Here is a 23,663-nt window from a genome sequence, read left to right as displayed (position 1 = left end):
TTTGGCGCCATCTGTGGGAAGACTTCAAAAAGCCTCCCATAACCTCTAACTCTCTCTCTCTCAAAGAAACCTTAGCTTCCATGGCTTCCTCCAGCAGCAACAGGCACAACGCCGAATTGAATGCTATAGGGGAACACCCTTAGCCTGCCACTGTATGCATCGGACAGTTTATCGTCCCCCTCTCGACGGACGGAATCCCTAGCCTCAATGCACCAAGCATGGTGGCACCTGTGAGTGTTTCCCTTCCCCTCCCTATCGAGACAACTTTCGCCAAATCAACTGCTGTCCCTCTGGCGACCAACCAGAACCAGTTTGATGACTTGATGCAGTGCATGCGGGCAATGCAAGCCCAAATGCAATAGTTCCAGCAACATCAACTCCATCAGCAGCAAGTATTGCACCACATTTCCCAGCATCACTACCAACAGCAGTTCCCCCAACTGCCTCTGAACCAACCACAGGTCCCACCTCGGCACCTTGCTCCGAAGCCGGTCAAGCCCTCTGGCGACCAACCAGAACCAGAACCAGTTTGATGACTTGATGCAGTGCATGCGGGCAATGCAAGCCCAAATGCAATAGTTCCAGCAACATCAACTCCATCAGCAGCAAGTATTGCACCACATTTCCCAGCATCACTACCAACAACAGTTCCCCCAACTGCCTCTGAACCAACCATAGCTCCCACCTCGGCACCTTGCTCCGAAGCCGGTCAAGCCCTCCCCTCAGGGCGGGCACCTTCACCGAGGGGAAGCCTCCCAGCTTCAGAACCCCTCCAGGAGCTAGGCCTCATCCCCGGGCAGGAGGGAAAGACCAATCACCCCCGCCTTGCAGCTTGCCAGCAGATCAGGAACCTCCTTGCCGAAGTCAGCACCTCGGCACTCTAAGTTTGAGCTCCCACTCGCAGAGAACCAATTTGGCGTCCTGGTCGCGGACTACCAACAGTCTAGGCCGATCGAGCTCGGAAACATCAAGGCAAGTAGCGCCAATACCAGGCCTCAGCAGCGAAGACGCCGGTGAAGTCACTGAACTATCACCCACATCCTGCCCGAGCTCTGAGGTAAAGAAACAAGCTTGGACGAGGTAAAAGTTTTCCCTATTCTTTCAGTTCCTTCCCCCTATCATCATAACTCCTTGCGGTTCCCATGCCCAAAGATTTCAAACTTCCTCCCCTAGACAAGTATGATGGGTCCTTTGACCCCAACGACCACATCGATGCTTTCTAGTCCCAAATGCACCTAGCGAGGGCTAGCGAGTCCTGCATGTGTGTGGCCTTCACTACCACCTTCAGGGGAGTGGCCCGCACTTAGTATAGGAACCTAGCTCCCGGGTCGATAAGAAGCTGGACCCAGTTCGTGCAAGCCTTCACTGCGCACTTCGTTACTAGTAAGCGGTGCCCCCGAACCGAGGAGAGCCTCCTCGGAATAGTCTAGAGGGAAGGAGAGTCCATCTAGGGATATGTCAAATGGTTCAATGACGCATGCTTGCACATACTGCGCCTAGACCCCGCGGTATAGCTCACGGGAGCCAAAAGGGGAGTGACACATAAGGAGTTCAAGTGGCACATAGTAGTCAACCAGCCCGCAACCGTAGCTGAATTCCTCAAGCTCGCGGACAAATTTATAAGAACAGAGGAGGAGATCAACCAAAGGACTGAAAGCGGGATCGAAAAAAGGAAAAGGAAAGGTGAACTCTCCAACCCAGATGACAGGAGGAAAGACCCACCTCGGGAAACGAAGCCAAGCCAGCTGTTCCGAGCTCCCTTAGCAGGTTGGACAGACTACACGCCCTTGAACGCGAAGCGGGCCGAGATCTTAATGACGATCAAAGATACCCTGTATGTGAAGTGGCCACATCGTCTGAAGGGAAACCCGAACGAGAGGAATAAAAACTTGTACTGCAGCTTCCATAGGGACCACGGTCATAGTACCGAACATTGTAATAATCTCCGCAACGAGATAGAGGAACTTACTCATCGCGGGTACCTATGAAATTTTGTACAACATAATAATAATAATAGTAATAAGACAGGTCAGTAGGGAGAGCACAACAGGGATGCTCCCAAGTCCAGCAGCCGGCCAGCTGAACCGCAGAAGCAGCCCCCGGAGGAAAGACCAGTTCGGGGAACTATCTACATGATCGTTGGAGGATCAGTCATAGTAAGATGCACCTCAGCAGCAGCTCGAGCATCAACCTAGGAGGCCGCTAGAGAAAAACAAAATCCCCTGAAGCGGCCTAGGACGGAAGACCCCATATTCTTCACTGAAGACGATGCACGCGGGTCCACTACACCCACGACGACGCACTTGTCATAAAGATGAAGATCAACAACTTTGAAGGATGGCGAGTACTCATTGACTCCAACAGTTCGACAGACATCCATTTTAAAGCAGCCTTCAACAAGCTCTAGTTCCGAGAGAGTGACTTGAAGCCCGCGAACACCCCGCTGGTCGGCTTCAGCGAAGAAGAGGTCAGACTCTTGGAAAATGTCACAGTACTTGTGGAAGTCGGCACGTGGCCTAGCACGGTAAGACTCAATCACGATTTCTTGGTGGTCGCGACCCCCTCCCCCTACAATGTCATAGTAGATCGGCCGATCACCCATGCTTTAAAAGTCGTGGTGTCCACTTACTATTTGGCCATGAAGTTCCCAACGGACTTCGGCATCGGGGTAGTGCAGGGCGACTAGCTCGAGTCCCGCAAGTGCTACATTGTCGCCCTCAAGGGAAAGGCCAAGGTAACTAGTGACCTCGAACTGGAGCAACCTGTGGAACAGAATGAGGAGCGAGCTGCACCAACAGAGGAAACTGTTCCCATCTCTGTCTCAGCAGAAGACCCCGCCAGATTACTTCAGGTCAGAGCATCCCTGAAAGAACCCTTACAATCCCGAACTGGTACGCTTCTTACTCGGTAACTTAGATGTTTTCGCTTGGTCCGTGACAGAAATGCCTGACATAGACCCTATGCTCATAACTCACAAGCTCAATACTGACCCTGTAGTCAAACCCATTAGACAGAAGAAGCGCAACTTAGCCCCAGAACACTGAAGGGCAATCGATGAGGAGGTCAAGAAGCTCCTCGTAGCAGAGTTCATAAGGGAAACTCATTACCCGAGCTGGGTAGCCAACCCCATTTTGGTAAAAAAGGCAAACGACAAGTGGCGCATGTGCGTCGACTACACCAACTTGAACTGAGCTTGCCCAAAAGATTGCTTCCCCCTCCCCAGGATTGACCGCCTAGGGGATGCGACATCGGGACACGAGTTACTAAACTTCCTGGATGCCTACTTGGGCTACAACCAAATCAGGATGGACCCGTCCGATGAGGAAAAAACCACCTTCATAACTGAGTTCGGCCTGTATTATTACAAGGTTATGCCCTTCGAACTGAAAAATGATGGGGTAACCTTTCAAAGGCTTGTGAATAAGCTATTTCAGCCCTTAATTGGCATAAAGATAGAATGTTATGTAGACGACATGATCGTTAAGACACAGTTTTTGCATGAATTAATACAAGACTTGCATTCTGTCTTTCAAATCCTATGTCAATTTAGCATGAAACTAAACCTAAACAAGTGTGTCTTCGGTGTCACCTCGGGTAAGTTCCTAGGGTATATCATCAACCGGCGCAGTATCAAGGCCAACCCAGACAAGATAAAAGCCATCCTAGATATGATACCACCCTGAAAAATGAAAGAGGTTCAGAGGCTGAACAGGAGAATAGCCGCTTTGAGTTGTTTCATGTCTAAGTCAGCAAACCGTTGCCCGCCCTTCTTCAAGGCAATAAAAGGCAAAGAGTTTGAGTGGAACCCGAAATGCCAGCTCGCGTTCGACAAGCTCAAAAAATACCTCGCTAGTATCCCAATGTTGACCCGGCCCGAAGAGGGCGATGTTTTAAAACTGTACCTCTCGGCAATCGATGAAGTGGTCAGTTCGGTACTGATAAAGGAAGCAAATCGGGTCCAATGACCCATTTGCTATGTTAGTAAAATATTGTAGGGAGCAGAAACGAGGTATCCGGAGATAGAAAAAGCTAGCCTATGCGCTGGTCATTGCGGCCTGCAAACTCCATCCGTATTTCCAAGCCCATACCATCATCGTCCTCACCGATAAACCCTTGAGGCAAGTATTACTCAGGCCTGAGGTCTCCGGTCGATTGACGAAGTGGGCCATCGAACTCAGTGAGTACGACCTCCAGTACAAGCCACGAACCGCTATCAAAGCTCAAGCCTTGGCGGATTTTGTTATTGAATGCACGTTCAGCTCCGAGGTCCTCAGCCCGGTTGAGCACGAGACCTCCGGTTGAGTCCAAGCCCAGTGAGGTCGCACCCAGTTCGGTATCTCTCCTAGTTAGGCCAAGCGTGAACTGGGATGAGGAGCCATGGATCCTTCACATAGATGGCTCCTCAAATCAGTAGGGCAGCGGAGCCGGTGTAGTTCTTCGAGGTCCAAGTGGCACAAAATTGGAGTACGCGCTACGCTTCGAGTTCGCGGCATCCAACAATGAGGCAGAATATGAGGCGTTGATAGCCAGAATAGCCCTGGCGCAAGAGGTAAAGGCAAAACACATAGTTATTTGTAGTGATTCCTAGCTCGTGGTCAACCAAGTTATAGGGGAATACGAAGCCTGCGAGCCAACTACGATCACCTACTTGGCAAAGGTAAAAGAGGCACTACTTAGCTTCTAGTCACACTTCATCAAGCAAATCCCGAGGTCAGAGAACACTGAGGCCGATGCTCTGTCCCGACTAGCCAGCACCAGTGACAACACCATGAGAACAGTGTACATAGAGGAGTTACCTCGGCCTAGCATTCTCCGGGGGGCAGAGGAGGTCGCTCCTGTCGCCCAAGCAAAACCGAACTAGATTGATCCACTCGCAAGCTTCCTGCTACATGGAACCCTCCCTGTAGAATGCAACGCCGCCAGGAGGGTAGAGCGCCAGGCAGCCAAGTACGTCATTATAGACAGACGGCTGTACCGAAGATTCTACACGCTCCCCTACCTGCGCTGCTTGCGATCTCCTAAAGCCGAGCTCATACTCCGCGACATTCATGAAGGCCTATGTGGTGGACACTTGGGGGGTAGGGCCGTCGCTCAGAAGGCACTACGACAGGGGTACTATTGGCCAACAATGAAAGCAGATGCCGTTGGGCTAATCAGGAAGTGCGAGAAGTGCCAAAAGCACGCCAATATTCACCACCATCCCGCTGCCGATCTCAAGTACCTCACCAGCCCATGGTCCTTTGCACAATGGGGTATCGACCTACTTGGGTCATTCCCGCCAGCAACAGGAGGAAGAAAGTTCCTAGTAGTGGCAATAGACTACTTCACCAAGTGGGTTGAAGCTGAAACTCTCGTAACCATCACACCTCGAAACGTCAAGAACTTCTTCTGGAAGAACATAGTGTGCCGCTTCGGGCTACCTCGAGTGCTGATCTCTGACAATGGCAAGTAGTTCGAGGACATCAAATTCCAAGAGTGGTGCCAAGGCATGGGGATCTAACAAAACTTCACGTCGATTGCGCACCCACAAGCAAACGGTTAGGCAGAAGTCATGAAAAGAGCTATCCTCCACGGACTAAAAGCCAAGCTAGACCGAGATAAAGGGTTATGGGCAGACGAGCTACCCAGCGTCCAATGGGCATACCGAACTAATGAGAAGACCGCCACTGGAGAAACTCTCTTCAACCTCACCTATGGCACGGAGGCAGTCATCCCAGCCGAAATCGAAATTCCCTCACTTCGGTTGGAAGCATACAGTGACAATACTAATAACGATGAGCTACGTACCAACCACAACCTACTTGACGAGGTGAGGGACCTTGCATACATCAGAATCGCAGCATACCAGCAAAGGGTAGCTCGGTATTACAACACTAGAGTTAAGAAACAAAACTTTCGCGTCGGCGACCTGGTCCTCTGCAAGATCATGGTACCTGAGCCTGGCGTTGGCAAACTCGGGTCGAACTGGAAAGGACCCTACCTAGTAAAGAGAGTACTCGGGGGAGCATACGAGCTCGAGACCCTAGAGGGTAAATAGATACCCCGGGCATGGAACATCGTCAACTTAAGACAATTTTACCTATAAATGATCAAACTAAGCAGACCATGAGCCACTACCGGAGCCTAAGGGCCAGAATGCTGAGCTAACAAAGACTTCGGCACCCTAAGGCCCAGAATGCCGAGCTAACAAGGACCTTGACACCATAAGGGCCAGAATACCGAGTTAAAGAGGACCTCGACACCTCATCAACGAAAGCAATCTACATAAGTATGGACCCCGAGGTGCATAGCCCAGGGCCCAATTCAGCCTATGTTAACTAACCTGGGCGGAGAATAGATCGGGCACATAGCCTTACTATGTTAACTCACCTCGGGGCCTGAGTCTAGTAGTTCGGCAACATAGTTAGCTCGGCGAATAAAAGAAAATAACTACACAACACTTTGCCAAAAAAGGGGAAGTATTCATTGCAAAACGAACTTGTTTATACTTCATCCAAAAAACAGAAAACAAAAGCACAAACAAGCTCACAAGCCCGGAGGTACATCTTCCTCGCTTTCAGAAGGGTCTTCGATAATATCCGAAGGTCCGCTTCATCTTCGGAATCCGCATCATCATCAGCTACGGCAGCCATCTCCTGAGTGATGCACGAAGTGGTTATGGCACTAATGTCGAGCTCGGGGTACGTGTTCCTTATCATCCATTGGCTCAACTTGAAACCCCTTCTATACGAGCCCACCATTATATCGTCAAAGCGTGGCGAAGCGATGTAATCCTCGATGGCTTTCACCTTCGCCTCCTCGATGGCCTGAGAAAAGATCTGAGTCTTTTCCCTGATATCATCCTGAAGGTACTCGACCTGATGCTCCAGGTCCAACTTCAGGTCTGCCATGTGTCTCACCACCATTCCTAAGGCCTCTTTGTCCCTCCGAGACCTCGTTAGCTCAGTTCGCGTAGCATGGGAAGCCGCTTCGGCAGCTTGCGCTCACTTCAAGCCCCACTCCACCTGGATTTCCAAAGCGTGGATAGAGGAGTTCACCTGCCAGAACGAGAACAAATCAACTCGGTAAAAAAAAAAAAGAAAAAAAAAACAACACTACTCCAACTTACCACCATGGCATGAGATGCAGCACGAGCGCCTATGAGATTCGTAGGAAGATCGGCCCACACCGTGACCTCCTCAGAGCAAGTAGCCTTCTTACTTTTTCGGAGAGCGTAGCTCGGTGTTAGCACGCTCCCAACCTCATCCTGACTTCCCGAGCGTGAAGGCACAGCTTGGGTATAAGCTGTTTCGCCATAGGGGACCCCTGCCGCTTCCTGAAATGAAGGGGCCACCTCAGGCTCACCGGGAGGCTCCATTCTCGGTGCCTCGGGCTCTGCAACCCGAGAAGGATCGGCCCGGACCCGCTTAGCAGCTCGCTTCCTCCTCTTCATACCATTGAACAGACTCGCACCTCGAGTCTTCTCTACCTCCATAAGACCTGCAAAAAGGAGTTCGGCGTCAAAAGACGAAAATAAAAACAAAAGCAAAAGTATCTTTATCTGAGCAAGAAACCTACCCGAACTCAGACCGGCCTGAATAAGCTTGTCCTCCGCCAGGTAAACTTCACATTTGAGCTCAAGCCGGGTCCAGTCCTGGAGGCCCTTCACCGTATCTTCGTCTAATGCGACACCGGGGTCAGGAACGGCCAACGCCCACTCGGTAGAAAACGGCTACCCCGTAACACTTCGAACCACGAAGTAGTCCCGCTTCCATGCCTGGACCTTATTTGGGAGATAGTGTAAGAGCTTGAAGCTCGAGCGAGGTAACAAGCAGTACACCCTCCTACGCCCGGGCAGGGGACCCACTTGTTTCTTAAGCATGAGAATAGCGGGAAAATTTTCCAAGTCCAAGGGAAGACAGTGTTTACAGCAAAGGGAGATGGTCCCGACGAGGTTACAGATGGAGTTCGGGTGAAGCTGATCTATAGTGACGCCGAAGTGGTTCATGACCTCGACGATAAGGGGATGGAAGGGAAGGCGCAGCCCGGCAACAAGCTGCTCCCGGAATATCATGATCTCGTCCGGACCGTGCTCCTAAGGAAAGTCGCCCGAGGGTAAAATATAAGTATACTCCCCGGGCAGGTTGTATTGGGCGATAAGGGACTAAAGCCTCTCGGGCGTCACAGTGGAAGGTCTGAACTTATCTGGCACCCGATCTCGACGGGAGGTGGATGCCAAACTACCCGAGGTGACTCGGCCTAAGGGCTCAAACTTGAGCTCTTCCTCGGGCCCTGCCTTGGACTCACTAAGGTTGTCAGGGCAGCAGCTCGGTTCGTAGAACCAGCATCGGACTCCCCCAGGAGACTATCTAAACTACCCGAGCTAGACATCAAAATAAAGAGGGCTGAGGACTCACCAGGAAAAGCTGTCGGACTACAAAAGTTGACTCGAGCTGACAACCTTGGACGCGAGCTCAAGAAACGAATGCTGAAGAATGGCGAAGGAAAGTGACCAGGGGCCCCCCACTATTTATAGCCACTGTACTTGCGCATCAACGGCCAAGATCAAAACCATCCAATGGATCCCCACAAAACCGGTTGCGTGCCCCCCGAGGAGAAGTGAGTTTAGCGTGCGTTTTTGACAATTCAAAAATTCAAAATCGTATCGTGCCCGTGCATGGGCTGCACGTAACCCGGGATTGACCCCTGGTCGAATCAAGTCGACCCTGATTGGACCAAGAACACAAGCAGGTCAGACCAAAGAAGCTTCAAACCAAGGCCAAAGCGTCACGAGGCAAATCCACCCGTCATCCCGTGAACTCCCCATATCGGGTCAGGACCCCGAGCACGAGGAGTGGGGGGCAATTGATGGAAGGAGATTTGACCCGACCCCTTGTCCATGCGACACGTGGAAGCAATCGAGAGTGACCTAGCAGAAGTGCCAGCTCGGCACGATAGCGGGCCCATAACCTGAGCTTCGAGGAAAGGAGTCCCGAGCTCCCCCAAAGAAGGAACCTACGACCCGAGCTCCCCCAAGGAAGAACCCGAGCTCTCCCCTTGGGGTCCTGAGCCTTACAAGGAGCGCAAAGGGCAAAGACCCGAGCTGACCCACCCCGGGGCAGTTTGGGCCGCACATCTGTCCGAACTCAAGACTTCACCTCGCACACCACTTTGGCTCCAAGTCGCCTGACTGAACAACCGTACCTGATGCCCAGGAAACCCGTACACGGAGGTGGCACACCTGACTGATTAGGGGTCCGATACATGACAGCCACCCTCCAACGACCACCTGCCACCGCCATCTCAGACGGGGCAAAGACGGCCCTGGCAACTGGCAATGGAGGTTATGACACCCGAACTGACAACTAGCAGAGGTTATGACACCCGATCTGGCAGAGGAAATGACACCCGATCTGGTAGAGGAAATGACACCCGATCTGGTGGAGGTAATGATACCCGAACTGTCAGAGGTATGGAAGTAAGTGTACAGGGTGATTATAAAAGGCCCCCATCTCTCAAAGAAGGAGGTATGTGATATTTTGTGATTTCTGGTCTTGAAATCCATTGTTTCCCCTTGCCTTCTCAAGAGCACTAACTTAAGCTTCGGAGTGTTCCAATCGGGCTCCTCCCCGGAAGTCTCCAAGTTCTTCCTTGTTCCAGGCACCTCCAATTCCTTCAGAGGCGAGGTAACTAGCAGCTAGGATCGATCGGATTCCACATCATCAGTAATTAATTAATATTATACATGCGCCTGAATGTTTTTTTGCAACAATTATGTATTTTTTCATTTTTTGTATTTTTATATTTTATTAATTTTTATTATTATTTATGACATTAAATGTTCACACATTTGACCTAAAAGTTGAATTATTGATCTTTGCCAAATAGTAAAATAATTTCATTTTTTGTCAGTTCTAAAATATACATTTCATTTGTTTTATCAATAAAAAATAATTCTTTTTATTACACTTATTTTTTTAGTTTGATTAATAAAAGTATAAAAAATGTGTCTAATTTTTTATATTTATCTTTATTTTAAAAATTTATTACCTAACTATGACTTCATAGGTTCATTGATTTGATTCGGATGGTTGAATTGCTTAACGCCTTAGCCACCACTTGGATAAAGAATGGTTTTGTTTTTTAGCCAATTTTAAAATATTTGGGTATATATTGTTAAAAATCTTGACATAGATCTAATTAGTACTATTTATTGGTGAAAATAACTTAAATATAGCATTTAATAAGAGAAAATGGGAGTTAATATGTTTAAGTATAAAACTTAATGAAAGGGGATTAAATGAAGTGGAAAGTAATAATTGAAGTTACATTTTCAACCCTTACAATTAGAGATGTAATAAATAGACAAATATGGGCATTTTAGTAGCCATCAAAAGTTAGCATTAGGGTTGTAATAAAATGACTTTCATACCATTTAGGGGGAATTGAATGAGGTGCAAAGTAGTAGTTTAATTGACAATTTAAACCTTACAATTAAATAAGGACTAAATTTAAAAATGAGTATTTTAATTAATGTTTTAGAAATTGGACTAGGCTGGACAATCGAACCATTTAGCCCAGGAACTGGTCAGGTCACTGGTTTTGTTTTGGCCTTGAACTGTTATTTAAATAAACCATTGAAAATGGTTAGAGAATTGCTTATCCGGGCGGTTTAATCATTAAAATGTTCAACTCGATTAACAATTCTTGGGTTACTTTCAAAATAATTCTAAAATGTTTATTTATTTTAAAAAAAGAAATTAGAAAATAAAAAAATGATAAAAGAAACTCTAATATCTCAAAATCTTATTCGATTATTCCCAATGGCCAAAATTAGTTAGGGTTTTTAGTTATTCTATTTTAATTTTGAGTTTTCTAATTTTAGTCGTTCTTTTTAAGTTGTAACAACAAAAAATTGCAACTCCAATGAAAAATTTGAAAAATCAATACAAGAGATGAGAGATTAAACATCGATCTTATATTAAAATATGATACACCAATGAAGCAAATGATTCATGATTTTAGAATGATTTAGATAGATGAGAGAGATGTAAGAAGAGGATAAGCGGTGTTGTAGCGGCAGTGATGATGAACAAGGAGATAGCTGCCACCACCGGTTCCTTCTTCTTCTTCTTAAGGCAAATAGTTCTACAACAATGCTCAATGAATATGGTGACAACCACCTCTGACGATGCTTCTTTCTCTTCTTCTTCTTTTTTTTTCTCACTTCTCAACTTTAACCAATCGCCTATTTTTCAAAGTCTCACACTCCCCTCTCATAATAATGTATATATACGGTGAACTTTAACGTAATCATAACCTAATGGTCAAAATAAAAAGCTACATTATATTTTACATCTTACCGATTTGGCTCTCTCAAACTTGATGGTTGAACTGTTGACTTGAAAACCGGAAGCCAAAGCGGTTCTGTTTCTAGATCGATTTTTAAAACCTTGATTTTAGTCAAAAGAAAGTCCCACAATCTTATCTATATTTTTAATAGCAGTATAAATCTAGAATTATAGATGTGTTCAAAGTTTTCTATAATTGTTTTATATGTTTGTGTGTAAAAATAATTGTAATATGTCACACTTACTTTTTGTCTAATATGATAAATACATGATATTACACATGTGCTTGAAAGTTTTTTTTTTTTGCAAAATTTATGTATTTTTATATTTTATTAATTTTTATTATTTATTTATGACATTAAAGGTTAAGACATTTAACCCAAAAGTTAAACTATTTATTATTAATTTTTATATTTCAGTTTTTGTTAGTTTTAAATTATGTATTTCATTTTCATTATCAATAAAAACAATTCTTGTTTATTACACTTATTTTTTAAATTTGATTAATAAAATATCATTAATGTGTCTAATTTTTCTACATTTTTTTGTAATTTTCTATCTTTATTTCTATATTAAAAATTTTATTACCTAACTATGACTTCATAGGTTGACCAATTTGTTTTGGATTGTTGAATTGCTTAGCCACCACTCGAATAAAGAATGATTTTGTTTTTGAATCAGCTTTTAAATATATGGTTTATATTGTTAAAAATATTGACATAGATCCAATTAGTAGCATTTATTAGTGAAAAATAACTTAAAATTTAGAATTTAATAAGAAAAAAATGGAATTTAATAACTTAAGTATTGGACTTAATGAGAGAGGATTAATTGAGGTGGAAAGTAATAATTGAAGTTATATTTACTATTAAGGATGGATTAAATACAAAAATATGGCCATTGTAGTAGCCATTAAAACTAACATTAAAGCTATAATAAAATGACTTGTATATCATTTCTCAAACAAAGAAATAAATGATAATTTTAGTCCAAAAAAAAATTCACACTACATTCACACTTCTATATATAGTATAGATTTAGTATTAAGCAACTTGGCTAGACATTACCTGGTAATGTTGTGTATCATACGATCATCATTATTTCATATGGATGAAACAAGTAATCAATTAAATATTAAAAATACACGTAACCAATTAAATATTAATATAAGTGGTTAAACTAAATGTAAATTAAGTAATACGTCTATCTTATAAAAATAGTATTTAGGCATATAACTTATCAATATTAATATTATTGGTTAAGTATGTTGATGTTGTCTGGGCTGAAGTGGATGAGTAACAAAGATGAGTTGGACTGGTTCAATGACCTGCACACATGGAAGTTAGGAGACCACATCTCCGCCCTACAAGGGGCCGCCTCACAACACCCTACAACACACTCCCACCATGTATTGGGACAATCTCCCAATAATGACATCATCGGGACTGACATTATCATCGGGAGATGTTCCCAATATACGGCAGAGATGTGTTGTGATGCGGAGATGTGAACTCAAGAGTTAGAGGTCCCGAGGTGGTTCTTAGGAGGAGCACTATAATGCTCAAGTCACTAAGAGAGTAAGGTGGTTGGCAAGCTGAATTGATCTTAGCCATGTGAGTTCAAGAGCTTAAGTGTGCAAGAGAGCAATAAGGCTTAGAGAGCTTACTAGAGAGAATAAAGAGAGGTTAGTTTAAGGAGTGTGCCATTATATACCTGTTGGGGGGCATTTGCCACATGTCATGGGACAAGGAGTTTGAGGTCATTAGTGCCAACCTTGGAAGAAGACAAGTTCGGCTAGCGTTTGCCATGTGTCCTGGTCCTACGTGAGACTTGTGGCATGCACCAACATTGCCCTAATGGTTAAATAAAGTCATGCTACATTGACTACTTGCAGGTCCCAGGCCTGGCTGTCACCTCTCTAAGTAGTCCATGTGGCAGTCAATTCAGACCAAATTTTTGACCCCATCACATATAATTTATTTAAATTAAATTCATAAGTCTTTTGAATATCCATGTACTTTATTTCTAAGATTTATCATTTATGATTTTTCTAGAATTTTATAATAATATTAGCTAATATTTATATAGTATTGTATATTTGATTATGAACCATTAAAATATGCAATTCTTATACATATATATGTCATTTAATATTTATATTTCATGTTTTTAATATAATTTTATGATTTATTTGATTTTTCATTTAGTATATCTTAATAAATCTCTTAAAATTAATTTTCTAATACACTTTGCCTTTTCAATACTTTGAACCTCGAACAAAACTTTATTCCATTACTGGACATGACTTAATGATAAGAATTATTATGTTTCACCACCTGGCTATTACATGACCAAATCACATCACTTGCACTTAACTTCTGAGGAACTCTCATCGTTGTGGCTTCCTCGTCTCCATCTCTTTCTCTATCTCCCCAGCGTTATCCATTCTTTGAACCATGCCCTATGGTATATTGGTATCAGTTTAAACTTTTAACATTAAACCTACCGACTTAAACGACTGTAGTCCAACAGTAGCCAAACACCCTCCAACTCCAAGGAAGTTGCTTTAAGTCATCCAAGCTTTGTAGCAGCTGACGTGGCAGCACAATGTAGTGCTTTGGATTAAACAAAATTATCTTGAGACAGAAGTCTCGGTGGGACATGTTTGGAGGGGTATCTATCTACTCTCTAAGATTTTTACACTTTTATTTTTCTGGGAGTGGGGCCACTGGGGACTGGGGGCAGAGGGCAACAAAATGACGAATATGCCCTTCTCCCCTTGCATTCTAGATACTTCTTTATTTATTTATTTGTTTATTTGGAAGCACCAGATTCTTCTAGTTCTGTTCCTACTTTCTACAGTGTGATGATGCCCAGGAAAGGCCAACCTGATCTCATCACAGCCGTTTGATCAGGCAATAGAAAACTCAAGGGCCTGGCAAAGCTAATTGATAGACCGTCGTTTAGGCCTACCTTTCTTCATTTCTTGTGGGTGTGAGGATCTGGTCTAGTAAAGCCAATTCTACTACAATCTTTCTTACTAAATCCCATTAAATCATTGTTTTAACCCATTATTTTTCTGCCTCATCGTCTTTATCCTACGAATCATTAGTTTATTAGTACTTTAATTACATCGTTGAAGATGAAAAAGAGAGAGAGAAAGAGAGAGAGAGAGAGAGAGACTGAGATTCCTCTCCAAGTCTCCATTATAAATTTATAATAAAGCTAAAGACCCCCAGAAATGGGAAGGGAGGGAGGAAAGAAAGGAACAAAAGGTTGGGTTTTGTGTCAGCAACAAAGTTTTCAATAAAGCATTAAATCTTTTCTGGGTTTTCTGTAACATTTGGAAGGCAGTGAAGGAGAGAGACAGAGGCTTATCTGTTTTCTGGTTTCTTCTTCTGCTTTCCTTTCATTTAGAAGAGATCGAGACAACGAGAACCCTTGGTGGGTTTCATAGAGCAGAGAGGAGAGGAGAAGATGTTGGAAGGCAAAGCTCTGATAGAAGACACAGACATGCCTGTGAAGATGCAGATACAGGCCATGAGTTCTGCTTCCCAAGCGCTTGATCTCTACGACGTTTTTGACTGCAAATCCATTGCTGCCCACATAAAAAAGGTGACACTTCATACCATCTACAGCCCTTTTTTCTCCTTTTTTTTTTTATATGGAAACAGAAAAAAGAAGAAGAAGAAATCGTTTCATGCAGCATGTCTATGCTTTTCCTGAACTTTTGGTTCCAATGGTCACAGGAATTCGATACGACTTATGGATCTGGGTGGCAATGCGTTGTGGGTTCCAACTTTGGTTGTTTCTTCACTCATTCTCAGGGGACTTTCATCTATTTTTCCCTGGAGACCCTCAAATTCCTCATCTTCAAAGGCGCCTCTTCAGCTCCTGCTATTTCTGGAAACTAAATACTATGCTGAGAAGTAAATATTATCAACCACTGTAACTCCTCTACCAGTTACTCTGTTCCTTTTTTTCCTTCTGTCTTTTCCTTTTTTTTTCGTTCTTTTTGTGAATCAGTGCAGGGAGAAATATCAAATGAAAGGGAAAGTAAGGAAAAAGAGAGAGGGGGATGAAGAGATTATCAAGGAGATAATCCCACAGATGCCCACTTGGGATCTTTGGGTTCTCCTTGCATTTATTGTAATCAGACTAAATCAGTATCTCTGTAAGGCTCTTTGAAGGAGCAATTATGGTGCCTTGTGCATGTAGTAGGATGTACAAATGATCTGCTAGTGGTTAAAATGTCTTTATCATCTTCACTTTCTGTGAAACTTCAAAGTTCAAATGGATGATTCTCTCTCTCTCTCTCTCTCCATCTCTCCTCCATTATCAATTTTAGTGGTTAATGCATGTTGAGAAGATACAACCAATGGACTTGAGAGGATGTGACTCTGTAACTCCTACTGGTTAAGCCATTCGGGCAGTCAGATCACGGGTTGGATTGGACATTTCTAACTGCAACAATGAACAACGAAATGGTCTGTCTTAAAGCTTTTTTATTTATCGACCAATCAAAACTTGGACCCGACTGGGACCAACTTCTGTGTCCTGGCGATTGGCTAACATTAACATGTCAAGAATTGTCAAACCAGGCACAGTGTTTGGTCACTGCTTGTATCCAATTTCCTCACCTGTGTGCCCAAAAGAAAGAAGACTCGACCTTGGTGGGTGGGCTGGGCAGTAGTTCAGTATCAGTACACCAAGCCACAAAAGACCCCGGCACGAATCAAATAATGCATACTCATCTCCACATGGAACAAAAGAAGGTCAGATCCGACGCTGCATCTTTATCTTGAAATTGACGTCTCTCTCTCTCACACACAATCTCAGGGCTGTTTCCTATTTGGGCATCAGGAGCGTCGGTGGTGGAATCACATGCATCCCATTTGGCTATTCCATCCAAATTTTCATTCAGTTCACGGGATTCCCTCGCAACTGCATTCCAGATTTCCAGTTAGCCAGATTAGTGCTGGGTTCACAGTTAGGCTGCAGCAGTTATGCTTACCAAAATCAATGGTTGAGAAGCTTGCCAACTGATTCCAATTACTTCTGTTGAATCTGGATTTGAAAGGCAGTGAGTCCGGACCATCGAGCTTTCTCGCATGGTACATTGCCCATATTCATAAACCTGTAATCCCCAGCGTATGAATCCATCCTTTTCTAATTCATTAAGCCTGTTCATGATATAGATAGATATCGAGTGTTGAGAGTTGTGTATTCTAAGCCCATGCTTGAGCCCGATATATACAATAGAACTAACCACACTCCACAACCCAGGAGTTGGGATCATTCTGGCAAGGCTTTAGAGTTGAATTTCCCATTCAGCACAATACTTAAGATGCCCAGAATGCCTACTGATTTGTGTTTTGAAATTTCACCTATAGCTGTTGTTGTGGTTGATCAATGTGGTGGTTCTGCCGGAACTACAGTTGCGAAACACTGATTATCGATTGAGCTGCCTGAATCGGCTCCCTTGCGAGGTTCAAAATATCAATAGTTTGATACGTATCAGCCCATATAGGGCGTATCGATATTTTGAACCTTGCTGCCATGAGAGCATGGAGTTCTGCCATATCAGAACCTATATTCTTTATTCTTTACTTTCTCTTATTCTATTTCAGATAACAATGGTATTCTATTTCAGAACTTATATTCTTCATCTCTGTTCTTACAGAGACGAAGTTTACTAAGATGTGTCCAAATGAAATATGAGTCCAGAATACCTACAAGAGAGTAATGTAGCTTCGTGGCAAGCTAAAAATCTCAAACTACAGGTGTAATGAGAGGCTTGTTCAGAAAGTGGGCTTCCAGGTTGCGTATCACAAGGTCCGCCATGTCCTTGCGCGTTTCCACGGTGCCACTACCGACGTGGGGAAGTAGAACCACATTTTCTAGATCGAACAGTTGCTCCGGTACATGAGGCTCATGCTCGAATACATCCAGCCCAGCCCCAGCCAACCGCCCTTCAACCAGCGCAGACACCAGCTCTGCCTCATCGACGTGTGGACCACGCCCGATGTTTATGATGACGCCCTTTGGACCTAATGCATCAATCACTTCACGGTTCACAATGTGGCGTGTTTCTTCCGTTAGAGGACAAGCAACTACGAGTATATCGCAGTTGGCTGCCAATTCCACTACACTTGGATAGTATTTGTAGTTTATATTCGGTTTCTTCGACCTGGAGTAATAACTGATCGGGCACCCAAATGCTTCAGCTCTTTTTGCAATTCCTGAGCCAATCCTGCCCAGTCCCAGAATGCCTACTGTTTTGCCACTGAACTGCCAACGCATAAGAAACATGAGGTGAGCAAAATAGATAATTCAATACAAATTTAACATCTTTCAGATGGCTCTTCTGATGAACCTAATGAAGAATTTGAACTCTGCTGAATGCTAGTTCTGAAGCAGGTTAGGCCTTAGACAGTTGTCTTCTATTGTTGTTTTATGTGATTGTGAACAGTGTATAATAATTTTATACACTTTGACCATTACAGGGTTTTCTTTCTTTGTTTCCTTTCTTTTTGATTTGTATGTTATTATAAACTTATGCCCAGTCTCACTGTTAGACAAATCAGTTTTAAAAAAAGCCTGTTGTCTATGTTAAACAGTGAATACAACTGAACTATTTTATTACTATCATATGTTGATTCAAATGTATAAAGATAAAAATGTATTCCGATACTGCAAGTGCCACCAATTTAAAATGGTAATATTATTGAATGATGCGACATGTCCTCTCTGCATTAATATGTAAAAAGTCTTGGCAACGGAACAGGTAGAACTCTGTCACCCCTCAACAATCCACCCCAACAATAGAGCTCACAACTGACGGAAAGACATCCTGATATGGATAAATTTTCTGTAGTAAGTCCTACCTCATCACATTTCCATGGGCATATTAAGATGGGCATTAGGTCATAAAGCTATAAAATAAAATAGAACTATGGAATACACTTAATAGACTCAGGAAGGAAATTCTTAATGCTTAACCATCATTTATATTTGTAACTAGGTCAAATGGATATTGTCAAATGAAATACCAGCGGAGTTCAATTTTTTGAACTCCTCAAATTGCTACAACTATTGCGAATAATGACTACCAGTAATTAACTCTGAAAAACTACTTAACAAAGTTAAGCTTTGGGTGTTACAGAATACCAATTTCCCTTGGAGCTAGGAAAAAACACCATGTCAAATGCTACAGGTGATAGTATAGAATTTAATATTGAGTTCACTTATTCCTAGCACTACAAATGCTAAGATGCTAAATTATTGTAGACAACGTTGTGGAGTGGATATTGATGTTGGAGGCTTTGTTGTATTAAATGGCGTATTGTACTGCTGACCAATTTCACAAGATGGTATTCTTGTTGTTGAGCACCTAGTATGGTGTTTTTGTTTCCTCCATAAAGAGGTCAGGCTTATGATAATGTCATACAATTGTACCTTCAGCTCTTTCCCAGAGATAAATAAAATTCTGATCGGTAAGTTAGCAAAAGTCATCTGCAACCATTGCCCCTTCCTCCACCAACACTGAACTCCAACCAATAGCACATGAAGGACGACAAATCTGATGCCTTTGAGAAGGTAATCACAACCTTCAGGGGTTGCTTTCCAATTCCTTAACCCATCTAATAGTATTCATGAAATACCCTTCAACAAGAAGCAATGAGAGTTACAGCAAGCAATCAAACAGGTAGAACTCTGTCACCCCAGCTTTGGTCAAGTCTTAATCCTCATCACTAACAGGTACTCTAACCCCCCCCACCCCACCCCCCCCCCCCTCCCCACCTCCAATTGATACAAATCCAATCCTTCAGCCTCTAATGGCCTGTGGTTGCCAAAAGAACTACTTTGAACCCTAACCAGGCATCTTCCATAGATTCGTGATTAGCCAATAGGAGCAAAGGTGTCAAGGGAAGACTGCAAAATTGCAATATCATTATACCACAACTCAATGCAAGCAATGCTCTGAAAGCACTATCCAGCTCTCCAAATTTGCAGAACCATGTTATCAGTTGAATTTGATTAATCAGTAAATCAATCAAGACAAGATATAGGATGAAGTTGTAGAATAGATGACCTATTCTTTTAGAATTGTTACATTTTCCTTCCCCTTGCAGAAAACTTTTAGAACAAAAACATATTTATAGCAAATAATGGCTTCTATGGGCAAAAAAAATCTCAAATTTTCAAATGTCGTGAGAGAAACCAAAAAGAAACTTAAAAAATAATGCAAATTGAGAACAATACACATGATTTAATGTGGTTTGGCATTTTGTGCCTACATCAATGGAAGAACCCTGTGAAACTCACTATTCTCAATCAAATGTATACAGTCCAAACAAACAAGTTGATCACTAGCTTGTCCTTTTAATACAAGACACCTTTCATCACGAAACCTCTTGTTCATGTAACAAGGATACCCAATTCTTTAAAAATGACGATGTCATGTAGTATTTAGAACAACATCAATGAATATATATGCTTCTGCTTTTCCAAAACTACATTAGATAATTTTCCCAGATATACATATGATCTGAATGGAGTGCATTGACAAAATCAAGGTAGTTGGTGGAATACTTAGATCAATAAAAAAGACAGAAACCAGGAGCAACTAATTCCATGCACATGAGAAGAAACATTCAACCATGAATACAGCATTTTGTTTAGTACCAGAAGGTTTGTCCATATGTTAAATATTGAAGTCACATACATTCAGACAGATATGCTCACATCTGCGTAAAACCTTTAAGCTTGATATCATTTTATGCGTAATGGTGGAAACTTATGTTCTACAGAAAACAGCAGAAAAATATATGAAATTCCAAACAAGAAGAAGAGGAAATAAATCTCAAGAAAACCAATTAACCTCATTGCTACGCGTAGGAAAAATAAATCTTTTATATCCATATCTTATATAGTTATATTTCAAGGGAAAGTGACAGATGACAATCTCGGTTGCTATTAGAAGAAATACATTTGCAAATAATGACAAACCATGTTAAATTAATCTTTTTGGTACGAATATTTCATAAAATGTTACATCTATCAATTGGAACTCAAGATTCATGCCTCAATTGTTCATCACCAAATTATCCTGAAAAAAAATGTTCATCACCAAATAAGAAGAGGATATACAACTTCTAGTTCACAAAAATAACTGATAAAGAAAACTAAAATGATTAACCAATTCTTCTCTTTGGTAATCGAATAATTAAACTAGGAAAGCAAAAGAAAAAGAAACCCAGGATAGTGAAAAATAGAACAAGAAGAAATATTTGCAGACCTTGGTAGTCAGTTTAAAGTCCCCTTTGATCCACGACCCGCTCCTGACGTAACGATCGCAGGCACAGATCCCCCTGAGCACCGCCAAAATCAAAGCCAATGCTAAATCAGCAACATCGTCGGTGAGAACATCGGGGGTATTGGTAACCCTAACCCCTCTCTCCTTGCACTTCACCAAATCGACCTTATCCAACCCAACGCTAAAATTTGATACTATCTCCAGCTTGGGCAACAAATCAATCATCGCAGCATCGCAGCCGACACTCGCGTTCCCCACGACCGCTCTTATCGAAAGTGAATTCTTGTTCAGAAACTCCTTCTTCTCCGGGGGTTCCCAAAACCTGAAGAGCTTGAATCGCTTGTCGAGCTCTTCCTCCAGGTATGCCGAGATGGGGCTGGTCATCAGGACGCCAATGGTTTCCATCTTTGGTAACAAATGAATACAGAAGAAGAACAGGCAATTACAATTAGGGCTCCGTTTGCTCCCACTGTTCCTCCTCAGTCCTCGCCTCTTCTGCTATTCTCGTCACTACTTGGTTGGTGTCCAGTGATTTTGGTTCTTCAGATAAAGTTGGAGTACGAGGAATCTTTGTACGTCGGATTGTAATTTCGGAGTTGTGCACCCGCTCATTTTCGGGCGATATCTCTGTGTATCGGACGCGAATCACTGAGTTGTTTCGGAGTTGTAATTCGGTTTTGAACCGAAAAAACCGAATTTTTTATAACCGATCTACTGTAGGCAAAAATCGAACCGAAATCGAAATTGGTTGGAAACTTGGAACCGATCAAACCGAACCAAAATTTTATTTGACTATTTCGGTTATTTTAGTTAAAAACTGAAATAAAATTCCAAAACAGAAAAGAAGAAAAAGAAGAAGAAGATTTTAAAATTATGTAGCGAATGAACTCTCTCGCTGGTCTCTTTGAGAGTTTGAGGAAGAGAAGAAGAAGACGAAGAGGCAAGAGCCGAAGAGGGTTCTTCAGGGTTAGAATTTAGACTGACCACTAACACTGAGTCACTGACATGTTCAAGAAGGAAAAGGATGCCTGAAACTTACCCTTTTTAGGCTGCGTTTGTTTTCGGTGGAATAAGAACCGGGGTAAACTTTACACCCCGGTTCGAATTTGTTAACGTTTGTTTTAGATGTTCTTTTACACCGTAAATAGAGGCAAAACTCCGCTGATGGTGAATTTTACATCGAGAATGGCTGGAAAGTTTCCATCGATAAAATCGATGTAAAACTTCATCGTCTTCTCTATCGGTGTAAATGGCAATGCTCGTACCTCCTCTTAGCCACTACAACGGTCAATTAACACCGACGTTTCCACCATTTTTCCCGATCAACTCATTGCTCGTACATCCTCTCAGCGATGTTGTAGATATGACTGTTCTACCATTTTTTCCGATCTAAGGAATGGATACGAGAAATAGATGCCTCAGATTTTTCTCACCGTCCTTCGATCTCATAATGGTATTTTCTCACCATGTGGCACTGGTAGGACGAATTGGGATCTATTGGCTGAAGTTCCAAAGGTGAAATGGTGGTCTGGAGAGATTTTTGGGGATTTGGGTTTTGGTCTTCACGTTTGTCTCCATTGAAATCTTGAGTTAAGTTTCTGTGGTAATTTTCTTTTCCTTTTGTTTGTCTTCTTCTCAAAGTCAATGATTGTGTTCTAATGTTCCTCTATTAGAAATTTGCACAACTGTAATAATCGCAACAGGAGCTGGTCCCTTAGTTTTGTTTTTGTTTGGGTTTGTGGTTTCTAATCTAGGACTTTCTGTTGCTTTTTATTATTTCAGTGAAATTAAGGGAGTTTGTTTAGTAATTTCAGTTTAGATTTTCTTTGTTGTTTACGAGTTTCGTATTTCTTGTTTTTTAAAGTCCAGTTGGAATTATCATATCCCGAGTTTGGAGACTGAGATGTGCTAGAAATGTTCGTTCAATCAATCTGATTCTACTGGTAAATGTTTTTATTTGATAAATTGAAGCTCATCTTTAATTACTTTTCAAACCCTAAAAATGTAATGTTTATTCTACAATTTATTTTGAACCTGACCGTAGAAGTCCTAAATCTGATGGATGTGGTCAATAAAGATTCACATTACTTTCTTGTGTATTCTGTTAGCATAGCTATGCTTTGGTAGTTGGGTTTCTAGGGTGAAGCTTCCAGAGGCTATTAACAGCTCTGCATGGAGTGCAACAAAGAGGCTACCAGTACCACTGTTGGAACTTCAGCATCTGAGGAACAGAGCATATCAAACTGTTCCTTTATTTGCATTATTTCTTCTCTTGCAGGTTGCTAGTGAACATCAAAGAAGATGTTAAAATTTTTGGAGTTGGTTCAAACAAGATCTTAAAATTCAAGTGAACATCAAAGAAGTAAGGAAGGCTTATGTGTGTCTTGTTGGGCTGTTTTCTTTCCCTTGCTGCTTTGGGTTATAGTAGTAAGGCAAGGGTGGCATTGAAGGGTGGAATTGGGTTGAAGTTTTAATTGTTTGTAGTGTGGGTTTTGGATTTCTTGGGTCTGTAGTGTGGGTTATTATTATTATTATTATTTTTTCTTTTTTTTTTGTGTGAGTTTTTTTCTTGCTCTCTCCCTCGTTACTTCTAGTCACTCTCCTTGCTTCTTTTCCTTTTTATTTTAATAAAATCTTTTTTATTTTATTACCAGAAAAATAAATAAACATGTAAGCATATAAGATCTACACCCATTCAAAACTTAAGGATCATTGTTCTTTTGACTTTGTTTTGCCATTCATTGGTCAATTCTATTTTCCACTTTCTGGATTTACTGTTTCTGCTTAGTCTTATGACCAACAAGCCATCTTATTTTCTTCTTGGATCTGAGGAAAAACTCAAGCTGCAAGCCATAAGAAATCAAGGGTAACGAATTTCTATCTGTGCTATTCTTCATCTTCTTGTACTAGACGTTTTGTTCATCAACTTGTTCTTTGTTGGTGATTGCTGTTTATGTGTCCCTTATAAAAAGCATTTGGATTCAAAATTAAATACATCTCACTTGATTGGTGAT

The 23,663-nt window shown here is 42.3% G+C and overlaps 2 protein-coding genes across 2 annotated transcripts; one reads left to right on the top strand and one right to left on the bottom strand.

Moving 5' to 3' along the window:
• Positions 1–14,416: 14,416 nt before the first annotated feature.
• On the top strand, positions 14,417–15,610 carry LOC148869139 (dynein light chain 1, cytoplasmic-like). The gene is made up of 2 exons (XM_088967566.1): positions 14,417–14,945; positions 15,080–15,610. The coding sequence occupies exons 1-2, from the start codon at positions 14,808–14,810 to the stop codon at positions 15,242–15,244; spliced, it is 303 nt and encodes a 100-aa protein (XP_088823692.1). The 5' UTR covers positions 14,417–14,807; the 3' UTR covers positions 15,245–15,610.
• A 1,344-nt stretch (positions 15,611–16,954) lies between these two features.
• On the bottom strand, positions 16,955–23,663 carry LOC148869138 (glyoxylate/hydroxypyruvate/pyruvate reductase 2KGR-like). The gene is made up of 3 exons (XM_088967565.1): positions 21,689–23,663; positions 20,632–21,276; positions 16,955–17,621 (listed from the first exon to the last, which is right to left on the bottom strand). Exons 2-3 carry the CDS (start codon positions 21,052–21,054, stop codon positions 17,103–17,105), a joined length of 942 nt encoding a protein of 313 aa, XP_088823691.1. The 5' UTR covers positions 21,055–21,276; positions 21,689–23,663; the 3' UTR covers positions 16,955–17,102.

The sequence above is a fragment of the Nelumbo lutea genome, chromosome 2 (assembly GCF_056320005.1).
Source record: "Nelumbo lutea isolate HS-2025 chromosome 2, American lotus-T2T, whole genome shotgun sequence".
Classification (NCBI taxonomy): domain Eukaryota; kingdom Viridiplantae; phylum Streptophyta; class Magnoliopsida; order Proteales; family Nelumbonaceae; genus Nelumbo; species Nelumbo lutea.
Note: the sequence above shows the minus strand (reverse complement) of the source record. Positions and strands in the feature narration are given on the sequence as shown.